Genomic DNA, 19,333 nt, shown 5'->3' on the forward strand with positions numbered 1-19,333 from the left:
GCCAGCTGGAAGCAGGTATCTGGGATTTATTTGTCTTCTATAATTGAAACTTTGTTGCCATAAGCAGAGGCCACAGCCGGCTCAGAGCAGGAGGGAAGCTTGGCTTCCTCCATCGCCCGGGCAGCCAAGCCTCCTGCTTGCTCTAGCTCCGTGGCTGCCGGCCGCCATCTTGGTTGGGTTAATTTGCATATAGTTCCTCTGATTGCCTGGTGGGTATGGCTTAGGGTGTAGGGAAGGTACAGTCAATTAGCATCTTTGTCTTTTATTAGTGTAGATATACCAATGACTCTTATCTCAATCACTGTTCCTAACTTCTCTTGACTGTCAGACCTCTAATTCTAACTATATATTAGACATGTCCACTTGGCTATTTCATAAACTGTTTAAACTAAGTATGTCTAAAATAGTAGCATTATCTCCATCTCTCTCCTTCAACTCTAAAAACAAAGAACAAGCAAACACAACATGCATCCTGTTGCTCAAGCCAGAAACTTGGAATCATTTTGGCCAATTTTCTACCCTTCACTCTTCAGATTAAATCAATCACCAAGAGCTGTCATTTTTACCTCCCACATCCATTGGATTCATCTACTTTTTTCCAACTTTCCTGCTATCACTCTAATTTAATATAATGTTTTCTTCTACTTGGACTACTACAAGAGTCTCTGATTGGTTTTACTTCCTAAAGTCTTGCTCCCATCCAGAGTAACTGTCACTCTGTAGCTAGTGTTTCTTCTACAGTGCATGTTAAGTCATATATTTTCTGTCTAGAGTAATTTAATGGATTTTTATTGTCCATAGATTAAAATATAAACTTTTTAACATGATTTTATAAGGTCCATTAAGTCCTAGGCTCTACTCATCTTGTTAGCCTTATTTCTTAGTCCTCCTATCACCAAATTCTGTGTTATTCAGCTATATTGAACTACTTTTGACTTTTTTATAAAAATTCTTTTTTAAAAATATATTTTATTGATTTTTTACAGAGAGGAAGGGAGAGAGATAGAGAGTTAGAAACATCGATGAGAGAGAAACATCGATCAGCTGCCTCCTGCACATCTCCTACTGGGGATGTGCCCGCAACCCAGGTACATGCCCTTGACCGGAATCGAACCTGGGACCTTTCAGTCTGCAGGCCGACGCTCTATCCACTGAGCCAAACCGGTTTCGGCTATAAAACTTCTTTTGATACAAAATCCCATTTCATTCAAGGAATATCATTACTAGAAATGAACCCCTTAGCCTTGAAATAGTTCAGTATTACACAGTGTATTTTATTCTTTGATAGTGGCTTTTTTGTTCTTGTTTTACATTTGGCTACTGTCCCATATTCTTGGAAGCATTAAGATTTCTTCTAATTATTTTTGCAGGGTTGATTACCTTAATGTACTCTGAGTCTTTCCATCTCTGGGCAGAGGGCTATAGAATTGAACTAATATGTCTTCAGATACTTGGCCCATGTGAGGTTCTTTTTGTTCTTTACCTCACTCTGGAAAAAAAAAGATTAATTCTGCTTTATTAACTTTTCATGTATCTGATTTCATTGTGCAATGATAGATATTCTAAGTAAGGAGGAAGTTCCAAATACACAAACCTTATCTCTTCAAGTATTTTTATTAAAAAATTTTTAATATCCACATTATTGCAGGTGTTCTCTCTTTTCCCCCCTTTTGCCCACTCTACCCATCCCCATCTCTGCCTCCCTTGGCCTTCACCAAACTACTGTCCTTGTCCATAGGGTATGCATATATGTTCTTTAGCTAGTCCCTTCATCTTCTTTATCCACTCACCCCCACTCCCATCCCCTTGGACACCAGCCAGTTTGTTCCATGTGTCCATGCTTCCAGTTCCATTGTATTCATCAGTTTATTTTGTTAATTAGATTCCACATATTAGTGAGATCATATGGTATTTGTCTTTCTCTGACTGGCTTATTCCGCTTAGCATAGTACTCTTGAGGTCCATCCATATTGTCACAAAGGATAAGAATTTTTTTTGTTTTGTTTTGTTTTGTTTTTACAGCCGGGTAGTATTCCATTGTGTTACTGTACACATTTTTATCCACTCATCTTCCAGTGGGTACTTAGGCTGTTTTCAGATGGTGGCTATTGTAAGTAACGCTGTTATAAACATAGGGATGCAGATATTCTTTCTGATTGGTGTTTCAGGATTCTTAGGATATATTCCCAGAAGTAGGATTGCTGCGTCAAAAGGCAGTTCCATTTTTTAGTTATTTTAGGAAACTCCATACTATTTTCCGCATTGGCTGTACCAAACGGCATTCCCGCCAACAGTGCAAAAGGGTTCCCTTTTCTTCACATCCTCGCCAGCGCTTATTGTTTGTTGATTTATTGATGGTAGCCATTCTGGCAGGTGTGAGGTGATACCTCAATGTTGTTTTAATTTGCATCTTGCTGATGATTAGTGACCTTAAGCATTTTTCATGTCTATTGGCCATCTGTAGGTTCTCTTTGGAGACTTTATTTTTATTTATAGTTTTCACATTGCATTAAGTTAATTTAAAGCAAATATTTAAATAATTCTTACTATGTACCTAGCATGAGTCTAAGTCCTTTACATATGTTGACTTATTTTTTATAACAGATCTACTAACTATTTGTGGCTGTTATACCTGTTTTAGAGATGAAATATGGAAGCATGGAGAAGTCAAGTAACTTGCCAAAGCTCACCCAGCTAGAAAGTCACAGAGCCAGGACTGAACCCCAGACAACCTGGGTCTTAGAGTCCTTGTTACCAACTGCAACAATATATTGCTTTTCATGCATTTGGTCACTTTTATTTAAGAACTAGGCACATACCCATTTCTTTTATGTACATGAACATTTAGGTTTATATATTAATCCCTGATCTCTGAATACTTAATATCCCAGCCACAGACTGACTGGATGGCACTTGCTAAAATGGGGCAGGTCCAATTTTCTTATAAGACCTGAAGGAATAAGAAATACATTTCCCTTTTGAAATAGAAATGTAGCATTTGTGACACAGGCCATAGATGGACATTTGAAGCCAGGATGAAGAATACTTGGTAGGTGGTGCTATGACTTCCTATTGCATCATGTCACAAGGCAAAGTAGTCTCAGTATTACTGATGCTAAATAGAATCTCTTGGTTAAGGTGATGAATATCAGGACTCTCCATTGTAAGAATACCAGCCACCAGGATTGATTGAGATATTTGAGCTGGTGGCTATGGGAGTGGGGTAGAGAGATAAGAGATAATCAGGAAGAGTTTTGCACAAAATCAATTGAACTCCAACAGACTTTCATGTAATGTGGATTCAGAGTATTGGTTGATTGAGCCAACTATGGGCTATCACCTGGAAGGGTGTCTGTATATATCTCTTTAGCATATTGATGTCAGTTAGTTCTTCACTACAGTTTCCTTCTCCCCCCCACTTCCCAATGAATCTGTATCACTTTTAGCACTCTGTCCACTAAACCGGTCAATCTTTCTACTCTTCACTGGGTTTCAATGCCTCTCTGGCCAAAGCTTCCTTTATGACTTTTGGTTGATGGTGTGCCAATATTTTGTTACTATTTAAACTTAAATAATGCATTCAAGTACATAAACTATTATTTTTAAAAAAGAAAAAACAGCCGAAACTGGTTTGGCTCAGTGGATAGAGTGTCGGCCTGCGGACTGAAAGGTCCCAGGTTTGATTCCGGTCAAGGGCATGTACCTGGGTTGCAGGCACATCCCCAGTAGGAGATGTGCAGGAGGCAGCTGATCGATGTTTCTCTCTCATCGATGTTTCTAACTCTCTATCTCTCTCCCTTCCTCTCTATAAAAAATCAATAAAAATATATTTAAAAAAAAAGAAAAAACAAATTGTGAATACTTCTAGATACTAAGCATTAAGCTTGGCAATTTTAATAAGTATTTAATATATGAATAATAAGACAACATACCTATGAAGTTATTTTAATTTTAAAGATGAAAAAACTTACTAGAGGTGCTATATGACTTGCTTAAGGTCACACAACTGATAAATTCAAATGTATGTCTCCAGATTCTTTAAGCTTAGTTCTATTTTTCCCTCCATGAGTATCTATGTTATCATTTGATTATCTCAGAAACCCTGTAAGCAGGGAAAGATTACTTACCTTGTTTTACCTTTTTTCCTTACTCTATCGTAACATGTAGAACAGTAATAGGTACATAGTTGATGCTTAATATAGATGCATTGAATGATCAATTGAATTTAATTAAGTTTATGAACTAAGGGGGATATTGGGGGCTCAAAATGAATTTTCTGGGATTATTAGCTAGAGGGTGACAGTTTAGAGTAAAACTTTTCAATTCAGATGTTTCTACTATTCTGTAGATCTTTCTCAGTGTCTTTTTCAGAACAGGAACCTTTCTCACTGCTAGGGGTAAATATTGGTGGGGATACTATTGAGTGTTTTGTAAGACTCCTCAAATGTTATCCTATGTCTTTTATAGCCCTGATTAACTGGATGCTAGGAATAGTTATTATCTACTAGTATCTATTAATTGCAACCTTTGGGTCCAAAGTAAGAATGGGGAAAGCAGACCTAAGGAGATACAGCACTGTAACTTACTTAACTGGTCTATTCAAAATAAATCACAAGGATTTCTGACTTTTGGTTTATTACTTAATTTCACACCATGCTTCTTGTCAACTGCCATTTCTTCTACAATTTTCTGTTTTCCCTGAACTATTTAGGACCTTTATTTCTAGTCCTATCAAACCACAATAAGCTCCTCAGGAGGGCCTGATTAGGTGGTTAGTATAGTGACTAGTGCTTTGAAAGGCTTACAAAAGACATCCAAGATGGAGAAGTAGGAGGTAGCTAAGTGTTACTAGAAAACCAGAGAACTTAGATTACAGTCCTATCTCTGCCTCTCACCAGCAGTATGTCTGTGGGCAAATTTGGTGTCCTCTCTGAGTTTATTTCCTTATGTATAAAATGAGAGATTTTAGGGAATCTCTTAAGAGTTCTGATAACTTTAACATTTAACGGATTACTATTGCTTTGTTGCCCTATCTCCATAGGCGGGATGTAAAAAGACTAGATGCAATTCAAAGGTTTGTCTGGCTCTGTTGCTCTGTGTACTGTGTTTCTCTAGGCTAGAAAAAGGAGAGTTCTTAGTTTAAAAGTTTTCCTTGTTTTATTTTGAGTTCCTTTCATTTTATGCGACAAAATTTGCTGAATCAACTTTATGCCAGCTACTATTTCTAGGGACATTCTGTCCAGGATTTCTCCTTGTGTTTCTCTACTGCTGAGTTGGGGCTGGATCATTTGTTTGGTAAAGCTCAGGCCAGTGCTGGAATAAGAGTACAAGTATAGTGACCACTGTCTGCCCCCTGCATAGGTAATCATTGTGACAAATAGGAAGTGCTTATTGGTTTGGTTAAAATACAAGGCTATTTAATTAACCCAGTCTATTGATTGAAATCTTCTTGAATTAAAGTGTTAAGACATGTAATTGTTTTCTATTAAGAACCATTCTTTTTTGGTTTTTTTCCCTTCTACTGCCCCAGACTCTCTCCCAAACATGCCCCAGATATTCCCGATGACAGCACTGAAAACATCACTATCTTCACCAGAATCTTGGATCGTCTTCTGGATGGCTATGACAATCGGCTGCGACCTGGTCTTGGAGGTCAGTTACTATTTTAAGATCTTCTGATTGGCTATGTTCATCAAAAAGGTTATTTTTAAACACACACACACACACACACACACACACACACACATATATAATTGATTTCAGAGATGAAGGGAGAAGGAGAGATAGAGAGATAGATGATGAGAGAGAATCATTGATTGGCTGCCTCCTGCACACCCCACACTGGAGATCGAGCCCACAATCTGGGCATATGCCCTGACTGGGAATCGAACTGTGACCTCCTGGTTCGTAGGCAATGCTCTGAACCATGTCGGCCATGGTAGATGGTTTTTTTTTTAAATCAGAGTTTTGGCTGTTTGTGCCCGTGTCCCACTATACAGCTTTGCCTTTGTGGCAGAACTGCAAGAGAAAAGAAGAAAAAAAGGGTTCCTTCGCCAAGTTTTGAATCCCCTCCATAAATCACCTGTTTGGTTTTTACTTTTCAGTCCTTGAGTAGGTGCTTTTATATTTTGTTCAGAGATTTTATTTAGAATCTGTGGGAGAGAAAGACTGCATGGCACTTAATCCACCATGCCCAGAAGCCACTTTAGTTTTAATTTTAGTTCTTCACCATCTTTTTCTTACAGTCTATTGTGTGTGTGTGTGTGTGTGTGTGTGTGTGTGTGTGTGGTTTTCTTCTACTCTGAGCCCTATTCCAAAGTGGATTTACAATAGTATTTTGAAGTATTTTCTCTATTGTGATATTGCTAATCCACTCTAGGTCCAATAAGTTTACTTGGCTCAATTCCTAATCCCAAAACTGTTTCTTTGTATATCATGTCATCCCCACCCACCCCCCAACCCAAGCTTGTAGCCTCAAACAGAGCCCTAAGCATCAGTTCAGCTTAGCTTTTTCTATCTTCTTTAAAAGGAGAACCCCAGCTCCGACCAGTAAACACTTGGCCTGTTTCCAGCCTTCTCTTTTTTACAGAGTAATATTTTAGTCTCTTTTACTGCAGTTACTTTCAGACTCATATCTCTGGCTTCATCCTTACACCTTTGTTTTGTTTCTAATCCCATGATATTTTGATCTTTTATTTGAAACAACTATATCATTTTGTCATATATTTCATGCTTTATCTCTCATTATTGTGTGTTTGGATCAGAGTGGTTATACTGAGATATGAAGTTACTTGTGCCATCTTATCTGGAAGTCCCAAACACTTCTTAAGGATGGTAATGTATATGACTCTGGTAGCATCTTCTAATATATTTTGGCCTTGGAAACCATAGTATTTTTTAATATTTGAATAATAACAAAAGCAACTACCATTTTTAAATTAAATGTTATTGGGGTGACATTAGTCAACATGAACATATTGGTTTCATATGTGGATTACTGTTACAATATCTGTATATAGCACCATGTGCCCACCACCCAAAGTCAAATCTTCTCCTGTCACCTTATAATAGGACCCCTTTCTCCCCCCAACCCCCTCCCTCTGGCAACCACCACAGTGCTGTTTGTGTTCATAAGTTTCAGTTTTATATTCCACATATGAGGGAAATCATATAGTTTTTAGCTTTTTCTGTTTGACTTATAACTACCATTTTTATAGATAAGGAAACTAAGGTATAATTAACTTGAAGTAGGACCAGTACTCCATGTTCCTATACCAATGGTTTTGCCATTTATTAATTTTATGTTTAAGCTAAAATTCAGTAGGGAATTTTAAAACTGGGAAAATACCAGAGCATCCTTGTAACATTTTGGGATATTCCAGCTGTTTTAAAGATTCTGTTACTTCTCCCCTGGCTTTCAGCTTTTCCTGTAGAGTAGAGAAGACATTGTGTTTTCTTGGTCATTATTTGGGCACTGCATCAACTTCCTTCTCTAATTTTGTTACAATGTTGCCCCATGGAAACCCTCTTAGCTCTCAGGAATGGACTCTATTGCAGCAAAGAGCTATGAATCTCTGTAGAGGCTGCTCTCTAATGTTTTCATTTCTTCTACAGCTGATACTGATATTTCTTTCCATGTGGGTGGATAGTTCCATATACTTACCTTTTTCCGCTGGGACTACAAATCCAAATATTGCCATTGGTCCCTATCACAAGAAAGGGAAGTCACTAGAAAATTCTGAGGGCAAAGATATTCTAGGAAGGTGCTGCTGTAGACTTATAGTAACACCACTGGGAGCATTGAGCACAACATCCTTTCTAGAGAAAACTGAAAAATACCATTTGAATATTTTATTTCCATGGAGCAAAACCTGGATATTATTATTTTTCCTATCTTCTTCTTTACTGCTTATTTCTTGTTTGTTTGTTTTTTTCTACTGTGCCTATCTTTTTGTTTCTAACTTAGTGCTTCTGACTTCCTCTGGGTTTAGAAACCAGGAAACCAAAGATTTATATACTAGTTTTAAATGAACTTTAGATATATCTGTGCTGAAACCCTTCATATTCTTGATAAGGAAACTGAGGCTCAGGGAGGTAAAAGTGCCATTCAAGATAATAGAGTTTGTCAGTAGCACTGCTCAGGTTTGTACCAAGAACTGAAATGAGATTCAATGCTTTTTGCATTGTATTCTGGGTAAGTATTGGGTTAGGCAACAAATAATAGGTGCAGGAGAAAGGTTGCAGGAGAGAAATATCCAGAATGAGTGAAAGACAAATGCAACCATTTGAATTGAAACTTGAGTTATGTTTTGGTGCTTTACAATTTAAGTATTAAATGCCAGATTTAAAGGAAGATGAAATGCAGAGGGTGATGGTACAGGAACCAGTGTTTGTGTGGAATCGCTGAAAAGAGTTGGGTGATCTGAGTGCTGTCTAATGCCAACAACTGTTATCTAGCTTGGGACTGAAAGGCATATTTTAGGGTCTCTTTAAGACTGAAATTCCTGAGAATTTTGGGAAACAGGCAGTTAATTTTGTTCTGTACTACCTGTGGGAGGGTCAGGGTTCTAGCAATAATGGAATGAACGAGAACCCACAGTGATTACGTAGGTGGTGATTGTGGTCTCTCTTAAATCTTGTAGTATTTTTTACTGGTGTTTATAAACGTGCATTGCGTATAGCTAGCTATTGAAGATTTGATGTACATTTTAGGTACCAGACACTAGATGGAGCAGCATAAACGCAGTGCTAGATTTCTAAGAGACCAAATATGAAAGTTGTGAGTTCTGTCAGAACAGCCTGCAAAACGATGTGTGAGTCAGTTGCAAAGTTTAAATTATAGCTCAGGACCTCTGACTCAGAGTCTTATAATTTCTCCTTCCTTAGGCCACCTGTTTCTGATTACTCCAGAAAATTAACCTGTAATTCATGCTACTGGGAGATGGGTCACTGATTAGTTACCCCCCAAGGATTGTCAAAGACAAATGGAAAGATCATTAGCATGAGAACAGAGAAATCCAGCTCTCCAATCCTTGAGGGCCTGTCAAGGTCACTGTAGTCCACTCCCTAAATCCATGTAGCTAGCTGACCCAGACAGCTAGTCACATGGCACTTCATTTCCAGCAGCTTGGTCTCCCTTCAAGATGAAAAGTGTGCACTACAATAAACACTTATTCTCCAAAATTTCCAGTGATCTAAAAGAAAACAAAAATGTCAAAGTTTTATTTATTTATTTTGTTTAGCTAACGTTCCAATCCTCAAAGCCTCACTATTCTTAAGAAAACTGTCTTTGGGAAGGACTGAAGAGTACATCTGTGCTTAAAATGATTTAAAGGGGTATAGTTAGCTTTTGTTCATATAATTCATTTTAGGACTTTGTCTCTAGTGGAATTGTAACAAACTTTTTCTACAAAACATATTTTAGGAATGACAGTAAAACTTCAGACCTGAGCCAGAGGAAAGTGAATGGGGAATAGTAAGGGTCCTTAAAACCATGTCAAAAGAAGGGAGACACATTTAAAGGAAATAAGGATATTTAATCTGAAAAGGAACAAGAACAGACTAAAGGGTACTGTGATCACTTTCTTTTGATTTCTGAACATCTTTAAATCTCAAAAGAACAAGAAGCAGACCTTGTTGAGTGGGTCCAAAGGGCGGTGTTTATATATATGCTGGAGTGGAGCACTATAATTGGGGCAACTACTCTGGTTTCTGATCAAAAGAGAAAATTCACAGTTTCTTGGGGGATCTATTTGAAGTTAAACTAGAAAATCCAATTTGTTATGAGCAATATATTTAATATAAACATAGTGATCACTTATTGGCTTATCTTTATTCTTTTAAAAAACAACTAGAAATGGCGTAGAGACTGGTTGATGAGTTTCCCATTGATGGGAGACCCAATGCCACAGTAAATTTACCGAAGAAAAGAAAATTCTATTTACCGTTTGTTTCAGAGGATAACATTGGAAGGAAATTGGGTCCCCAAAGCAAATTAAGAAAAAGCCAAGGAGCGTCTGAAAACTCTTGTTTAAAAAGCAGGGGAAATTCCTTTTTTTTCTTTATTGATTAAGGTATTACATATGTGGGGAAATTCCTCTTATCTGCCCATTAATTTATGTTTCACATTTGTCTCTCCTTTGGGCAGGAGCTATAGTATAAGTTAGAGCCATTATCAGGTTTAGTCTAATTTACTTATATTTTCATTTATTTAAGTGAAATGACAAATTCCTAATCATTGCTTCAAACAGAGGAGCTGTAGTGGTGGGTGGATATTGTATCCTATGTCTGGGACCCAAGATCTTAAACTTCTGGGTAAGTTCTGTCCACCTGGCTTTCTTGTATCACCTCTGGAATAGTATTAAGGAGCAGCAGCAGTTAATGTATACTGAACACTGGATCTGTTCTAACTACTGGACTAAATACCATCTCTTTATTATTTTTCTTTATTGTTGAAAGTATTACAGATGTCCCCTTTTTAATATCATCTCTTTAAATCCTCTGAACAATTCTGAGGTAAGTGCTATCATTATTCCAGTTTTTTCACATGAAGAAACAGACACAGAGACAAAGGGCAGAACCTGAACTCAAACCCAGTTAGTCATGCTTTTAACCATTGTGCCATACTTCTGCAGGACACTTCCCTGAGTGTTGTTATATACCCTGATCCAAGGCAGCTGTATTTCCTAGTCTGTAAATGGAATTTAGCCATTGGGGCTTGGTGGTCCCTGTGTGGAGTACTGGAGCACTGTCAAGTTTCCCTGTATTTGCCTGGCCTTTGAATAGAGGGTCAGAGCTCTAAGGATATTAACATAAATTCACAACCCTCCCTCACTTGAGCTGCCAGGACATAAGTAACAATCCCTGTCTCCACATCCCTCTACATGACAGATTTCTGGCTATTTTGATGAAAAGAGCATTACCTCTCTTTTTCTCTTAGCATCTTCTCTCTTGCTTTCTCTTTCTCTCTCTCACTCTTAGTTGTGGCTATCTCTTGCCCTGTAACTTTCTGTGTAGTTAGTTTTATTTCCTCTTCTCAGTCTCTTTCTTTTCCATTGTCCTATTGTTTTACTTCTTCCTGTTCATCCTTTCTTTCCGTTTTCCTTCAATCCTCTTCTAATGACCTCTTTCCTATTCTTTTCTTCCCACTTATTTTCCCCCTCTTCCTTTCATTTACACCACTTCTCCTAATTCTCTTTATTTGCCATATTCTTACCAAATGGGATGGAAATGGAGAAGAAGGAATTAAGTGTCCAGTGTACAATACCAAACTTCCCAACTTTCCCTGCAGTAAAGTCAGTGAAAGTTCTGTAGCTTGGCTAGGCCCTAATTTGGGAAAGCAGCCTCTCCCCACACTGTTTATTTCTTAGCAATCAATGGTTGCCTTTTAAATGAACACTAACAATTGAGAGAGGAGGAGGAGCATCAGATTTGCACAAAACCTCCCATCTTCCTTAGGCAGCAAAGAAAGCATGCCACTTGTTACCATTTGGCACCTTTAGTCAGATGCTTTTTGCTTGGTGCTACAGTCAGAGAGTTCCTAGTAGAGTTCCTCTGTTCTGAGTGAAAATTCAGAATTTGACTGGTCCGAAACCCTGTTGTACAAGAGAGCAGCCAAAAGGAAACATTCTTGGTAAGGCATTTAGCAAGCTAGGCTTCAAAGATCTAGAATACAAGCCTTCCAATTCCAGCCCAAGACTCTACTGTCCCATTGAAACTAGAGCAGGTCTCCTGCCACTTGATTTTGCTACCAGTGACTCTACTGTCCCATTGAAACTAGAGCAGTCTCCTGCCACTTGATTTTGCTACCATTCTCTCTCTCCTTTTTTTTGCTATAGCCTGGGCCCCCTGTTTTTAGGCTGCATAACTATCTTGCAATTTTGCAATTACTAGTATATTTGTTTAGAAAGTTGTTATATGTCTAACTATGTCCTGCCTGGCATATTGGATTCAAATATAATTGTTTGAATTATATTTGAATCTCCCATTAATTAATTAATTTTGTTTTCTGTACTAAGAAAAAGAGCAGTGCTTCTCCAGCCAATGAACCTGGCATTGTATCTGAAGGTACAGGTCTTTAGGGTGCATGCTCTGAGTTCTGAAGTGTTGTCTCTTCTTCAAGCACAGAAATGGCTTCAAAGGATGCCCTAGATGAGAGGCTATTTAAAGCACAACTCTTGTTTCAGAGACATGTCATTTGCTGATTAAGCTTGGGAGTAAATTGTGTGTTTTGGTAAATTGACTATAGTGTTTATTATTATTAAACTAGAGGCCCAGTGCACAACATTCGTGCACTGGGGGGTGTGGGGGTCTCTCAGCTGACCTGCACCATCTCCAATCTGGGAGCCCTCAGGGGAGCCCTCTCCAATCTGGGAGTTTATATCTGTCTTTGAAATCATATGAGCGAATTGTCTGAGACCCCAACTCAGTTTGGTTTGTTGCTCACAGAATAATAGAGGCATTTTTTTTTTCTTTGCTTCATTGGTGGAGATTTCCTGGAAGTTTTAGGATATCTTTCCTTTAATTTTTCCTAGACACTCTGATTTTCCTTATGTCTCTCACCTTTGCTTTCCCTCCATCCCCCACCACAACAGTAACTTGCTCTAGGCTCACTTTGCTCTAGTGTCTAGGAGATTCATCTGCCACCAGAACTATGATTCCCAGCATTCCTGGTGCTCCCCGCGCTCTGGGCTTCCACTTTGGTCCTGGGGCTGCCACCAAAACTACTATTCCCAGAATTCCTGGTGCTCCCCGCGATCTTGGTTTTCCCTTACTGCTCTGGCTCTGTCCCATGGCCTCCCACTTTGCCAAGCTCTCCCTCTCTGCTCTCCGTCTGGCTTACACAGGAGCCAATTTCCCCAAGCTGCTCCACTCTCTGCCTGCTCTCCCACTCTGCTCTCTGCCCGGTTCCTGTGTATGCCATTTTGTCAGGTTAATTTGCATACTCATTCCTGATTGGCTGGTGAGCATAGCAGAGGGATGGTCAATTTACATGTTTCTTTTTTATTATATAGGATGATACCCATAATCTCTTCTGAAAATTAAATGTTTGTGGATGCATGCAGTGGCCTTGAGTATACTAGTATGTGAGTAGGAGAACAGTGTATTAAGCCTAAGGGATGGTTCTGGAAAGTGGGAAGTCAAGCAAATCTAAGGTACATGTGGGCCAGAACCCAGGACTGGATGAGTAGAGTGCATATGCTACACATGGAGTAGGTGTGTTCCCTTCTCCATGAAGGAAAAGAAATCGTGCTATAGACTGCATTAGCCAGTCTCATTACATACATACATTGAGTCTTGTGTGGACTCTGTTTGTGTTAGCTGTGTTACTGGTGTGCTCTACTGGGGTCAGCTGTGCTAGGCTGGAGTGGGACTTGTTTGAATTTACTGTAATGATGGGGTGTTTGGTAGGTTGGAATGGGCTTTGTTAGGCTGGATTAAGCAGCCCTATGCTCTGTTTGAGGTATGCTGGAATGGATATGCTAGTCTGGGCTGCAAAGGGGTAGACAGGGCTGACACAAGCAAGAAAAGAGAAACTTAATAGTGTAATAACTTTACTTTTTTGGGTATCATTTTCCAACTTGGCAAATATGTGATGAATTCATCCATTCAGACCAAATTGTTCAGTCATCACTATATGAGTAATAGGTTCCTTTTCTATGTACTGAGGATACAGAGATAACAAAACAGGGAAACTGCCCTTCAGAGATTCTTGGATTAGGTAGGAAGGCAGACTAGAAAGCAGACAGTTACAAGAAAGAAAAATAAATACAAAGAGAGTTTATGAGGTAATGTCAGTCATCTTCAAATATTTGTCACTTAACCCAACAAAAGTTTATTTCTCACCCATGCAAAGTCTATTGTAGATCTAGACTCTTGTTAATTTACCTTTATTTTTGAAAGTATTATAGATGTCCACTTCCCCTGCATGATCCCCTCCTCCCCATTCCTACCCCCTCCCAAGCCTTCACCACACTATTGTGTCCATGGGCAACCCTTTAGGGCAGTTGTCCTCCATGTGTTGGCTCATCATTCCAGGCTATATCAATCTTATGGTAGCTCCACATCAACATATGATGTTGACCATATGATGACCACGGCAGGGAGGGGCTTGTATGGGACCATAATTGTTCTACCCAGGGAGGGACACATATTACTTCCTCACATAAACAAAACCAGTCCCATAACCCCTCCCTACTTTAAGCAGGCAGTGGAGTGGGAGTGCATTCATTTTATGTTCCTGGAAGTAGAAGAGAGTTGGATATTGGAATATTTGTAACCTACCACAGGTAAGGATATTCCCAGTGTGAATGTCCACCACAGGTGATTCCAGAGATCACTAAGGGCTCTCACTAAGCTTTGGGATTCTGCTGTCATTCTCAATGACACCTAATAGGATGGACTTTGTATCTGTACCTAGCATGTTCTCCATGAAGAAATAGTACAAGAGGGTTTTTTTAAGGGGTTTCCCTCTGACTGTGCCAAATAGCCTTTCTCAGATGTAGCAATCATTCCAAGTATTGCACTGGTCTCTCTCAGAGCTAAGGCCATAGGTTTTCATGACACTCTGCTTTTCTATTTTCTTTGGCCCAGATGCAGTGACTGAAGTGAAGACTGATATCTACGTGACCAGTTTTGGCCCTGTGTCAGATACCGACATGGTAAGTGTAGTTCCTGGTAAAGTAAGAGTGAAAGATGATACATCAGATCAAATAAAATGTGTTTTTTCCCCTATGGCAGGTCCTATGGAGAAGTCTTATCTCAGATGAATTCTCTATCCTCACCAACCTACATTTAGCTGAATCCATCTCTTGCCCTGCTCTCCCCACATATTTACATAAAACGCATATACCCTCAATAGGAGTATCCTTCCCTTCTTTCTACAACACATCTTTCAAAATCAACCTGGCTTCCTATCCTCAATTAAACTTTCCCTGACATCTCCCTTCACATTTTGCCATCACCACACAATATTAGTACTGATAAGTCATGTGAAGAGAACATTGTGGTGGGCACTCTCAGTTAAGCAGCCAGTGGTGTTATCAAAGAAGTCTGTTCCTTGCAAACAGGCCCAAGGACTTGGCTTGGCTGGAGTGATGCAGAGTGTTTGGAGTAAGAGTCTAAGCCACTTCTGGAAACTGATACTTCTACTGATGTGAGCAATTAGAGAGCTTTGGAGCATATTTAAGGACCAGGGCAGAGCACAGTAGAGCTAGAAAGGGGATGACTCCTGAGTCATTTGCAAGGACTTTCCCTTCTCCTATTGTTCTCCATTGCTGCCAAAGCAAAGAATGCAGAGGAAAGTTGAGACAGGAGACCCCATCCTAATAGACCATCTGATTAATATCTACTAAGTATCAGATATTGATTGAATAATTATTATATCAGGGAACAAAAAAGCTATTATCTGCTCAGTATGCCTGACAATTATTAGATGCTCAGTAAATTTTTGTTGAATGAGTGACTTTGTGTTGAAAATAACAATTTTTAAATAAAAAAATATATATTTAAAAATATGAAATGTCCGTGTTTATTACTTATTTTTTCTCTGTATCACTATATTCAGTGAGACTACTACTTAGCAAGGGACAGAGCTTCTTTAGACCTGTTGGGTAAATATAAACAGTGTATAGGGACATAATAGAATTTGCCCTTTAGGTAATACAGAAACATTGAGTAGGGCAGTAAAAATATGTTTTGTTTTAGAATGATTGATCTGGCACTCTGTACAGGATGGACTATAAGAGGCAAAAGACTGGAGGATGAGAATTGGTTTAGGCATGTTGACTTCACAGGACTCTCCTTTCAGTCACACAGTTCTAGGAATCAGTTGGAGAAGCAGGTTAGTTCTCAGGAGAGGGAGTCATGAGTGGTTGTGAGGGAAGGTTGAACACACACACATACACTCACTCTCATTCATGCACCAACATCCACAAATACATTCAGAAAAATGTATATGCATGTAAGAAAATACACACAGAATACAAACAACCCACATGTTACCCTAGGCACTCCATAGACACACATGTGCAAATAGATTCCTAAATCTAGGGGTACTACAAACACACAAACAGCCCCTGCCCAAACCAGCTCCTCTCTTTGCTCCTTCCCAACCCAAGCAGGCCAACCCTGAAGGCATTTCAAACAATCCAGACTTTCTATCTCTTTTGAAGTTTCATGTTCCACTTGCTTGTTTGTTTTTCTTCCTTATGATTAAGTAGAAAAATGTCTCTTTCCTAATAGGGAGGGAAGACTTTGGTCAAATAAACTTCAGGTTATTTTTTAGCTGCACTTCAATCCTGTCACAAGGCAGAATAGCTTTCATCACTTTGGCTGGGAAACACATTTCTGGTGCTTTTAAAAACTTCTTCATTGAAAACTTATTCATGTGCTACTTGGTAGATTGGGCAATTGACCCAGGGTCAGGGATGACTTTTGGTGAAGCATCAGGCCTTAGCAGCTAGTGGAAGCATGAACCCAGGCTCCCCTGAGACCACAGATAACATGGAAAAATAGATGAGAATTTATTATAGTTGGTTGGGTTCTTGACTTACTTGGTCTAGAATACTTTTTAAGGAAATAGAGACAGACTTTTATTAACAAAGTGATGGCATTACGGTGCCGTTTTAATCATTAAACCAGCACAACCCATAATCCTTTATAGCCATTTCACTCCTTGGTCAAACACTGACCTCCAAAGACATAGATCTTGTGTTTGACAGAAAGTTCCATGTCTGTTTTGTTAATATCAGTACCACCAGTGCCTAATTCATTGTTTGGTATTTGGTAGACTCTCAGCAGTTTGTTAAATACAAAAATGAATGAGATGGGAAAAATTAAATTTGAGGAGAAAATTATAACTGTGTTCCTCCATTTGACTAAAAGTTCTTCAAAGGTGGAAAACATGTTAGGTACATTTCTGTATCTCCAGTACCTAGCACAAGAATTGACACAGGTACTCTGTGTTTGCTGAAATTAAATGAAATATTAGTAGCAAGTCCTGCAGATAAAGACAGGAAAGTAACTTTTTTCAGGGGACATTGTTGAATAGCAAGACTAATGAGTTTCTGATTGATGGCTCCAAGCTTTAGGCTTCTCCATCCAAGTTTTGGTGGCTTCTCTACCTATGAAAATAAGGAGCTGTGACAATAGGAAATTGGGCAGAGATGAAAGCGGAACAGTTGTAGATTTTTCTAAGGGGAAAGTCGGAGAAAGAAATAAACTTAATGCAGAGCATAAGATATAAGCTGTAAACTGGTTATTATGGGGATTTTATAGGCATCTTAAATGAAAGGCTTGTGTTAACCATTTGCAGTAAATGGAGCTTGATGGTCACACCATATATAGCTCCTAAGTAGCAATACCAATTTTGTGTCAATGGTCTCCCAGAAGAGAAACAGAATAAGGGATACAATCTTAATTTGAATAAACAGGCCATGTGAACTTCTCTGATTTTCTATTTTTAGAAGAGTTTAGACCATTTTTTCAATGTATGAAAAGATGGTGGAGGTAACAATGGAGGAGGCTGTAAAAGGTTTAGTAAAAATGCAGTTTCATTGTCACTTCTCTCTTAAATTGTGTCTGTTTATTCCTTGCCAATGAGTAATGGCTCTTGGCAAGTAGAAATTTTCCCAGTCTCCCAAGAACATTTGGATTAAAATGCAGAGGAACTGGGATACTGGCTTAAGGATGGCATGCTATGCATATGGTCAATGACTGGAAAGGAAAGTAGAAAGCTGATAGACGATAGTTGATGAGAATAGATCTTAAGTGTCCTTATCACATACAAAAACAATTAAGGTAATCGAAGTTAGTATGGTAATAAATTCACAATGTATATGTATCCTGGTCCAAACCAGCTTCTGACAAAGCTTGTATTTTAGCTCTCCTCCTAAAGCTTCAGGCTCTGTTCTGGTCCTTGAACATGCCAGAGGTGCAGGGGCCCAGGGTTCTGAGTTATGTATTCAATAATGGTTTCTCTGAATGTACTGATAAAGCTAGTGATTAAAAATAAAGAGGACAAAGGGTAGTAATATTAGTAGAGTCAGAGAGAATAACTAGGAAACTTAAAATGCCAATTCGAGGTATTATCAACCTCACCTTTTTCCCCAGGGATACTTTAACTGCTTAGATACCTGGTAGATAATAAGTGCCCAACTCTCACTTCTCAGAGAAACTTCTTAGGGTATGTGGTTGACAGCCAGGTAATAAAGAAAGTAGATTATGTTATAAGAGAACCAACAGTCCAAATTGATTAGAAAAATAAAATGGAGGACTGGGGATAAGAACCAATAAAATACATTATAATTATAATTCTTGGTAATATATTCAGGTGACTTACATTTTGTTCTGACAACTGCTTATAAAAACCATGCAAAGTTATCAATTCAAAGACTGTATATGAAAAAATGGTGTTAATTAAAAAGAAAGTAGCATAGAGACCTCTTTCCTGGTGGTAATGGGCTTGAAGTTATTGTACCTGTTTCCTTTCTAGCACTGGGAAAAATGGCTATGTCCACTTCAAATCCTCACTTACTGATGGTCTTGGGTACAGAAGCAGAGAGCCTTTGTCTATTTTGAAAGCCTCTTAGGCTATCAATTTCCTCTTATTCCTAGGATACCATATTCCTAGATGCAATATAGAAAGAGGGTCTATGTCTATAGGATTTTGCCTAGGATTCCATGACCAGGAATTTCCTGGCTACTTTATGTAAAATAGACAGGCAGGACACATAAACAATGCTAATAAGACAATTTCAAGGGCTAAATGCAACTAAAAGAGGCATATGGATTATGAATCTCTAAAATAGAAAATGATAGAGAGAAGGCAAAGAGCAAAAGGAAGTCTGGAAGGCCAAAACAAATGGAGGAGGGTAGCCTGCATGTGGGACAATGGCAGTGCCTTTACTGTAATGTAGTTGTCATGTACCTTGGCCCCAGACCCTGTTAATGTGGAATCAGCCTCGGAGGCCCTTTCTGTTGGCTGCTTTAAAACACGGCACAGTGTAGGAGTTGAAGACATTCAAGCTCTAATACCAAGCCAAAAATTCTTCCCCAAGAGCCACATGTCCTTATATCATCTCTGACTGGTACAGGAAATTCATTGTCTTTCCCAGGAGACAGACTTAGGCTAGGCTTATTATCTGGAAGATGGAATTTAAATGCCTCACAGAACAGCAGAATTTGTTTGTCAAATTGGAGGCACTCATCCTTGGAGAGTATACATGGGTAAGTTTTCAAGGAAATAATTGATTGCCTGCCTTCCTTTTCCTTCCTTCCTTCCTTCCTTCCTTCCTTCCTTCCTTCCTTCCTTCCTTCCTTCCTTCCTTTTTTC

General features: G+C 38.9%; 1 protein-coding gene across 5 annotated transcripts in view; it reads left to right on the forward strand.

The window, feature by feature from the left end:
* GABRA3 (gamma-aminobutyric acid (GABA) A receptor, alpha 3) overlaps positions 1–19,333 on the forward strand; it is a 241,088-nt gene that overhangs the window by 105,356 nt on the left and 116,399 nt on the right. For all 5 annotated transcript variants that reach the window (XM_005872355.2, XM_005872356.2, XM_005872354.2 and 2 more), the window contains 2 exons: positions 5,531–5,652; positions 14,593–14,660. In XM_005872355.2, coding sequence (XP_005872417.1) covers positions 5,531–5,652; positions 14,593–14,660 — 190 coding nt within the window. The remainder of the gene's footprint in view (positions 1–5,530; positions 5,653–14,592; positions 14,661–19,333) is intronic.

The sequence above is a fragment of the Myotis brandtii genome, unplaced genomic scaffold (assembly GCF_000412655.1).
Source record: "Myotis brandtii unplaced genomic scaffold, ASM41265v1 scaffold376, whole genome shotgun sequence".
NCBI classification, from domain to species: domain Eukaryota; kingdom Metazoa; phylum Chordata; class Mammalia; order Chiroptera; family Vespertilionidae; genus Myotis; species Myotis brandtii.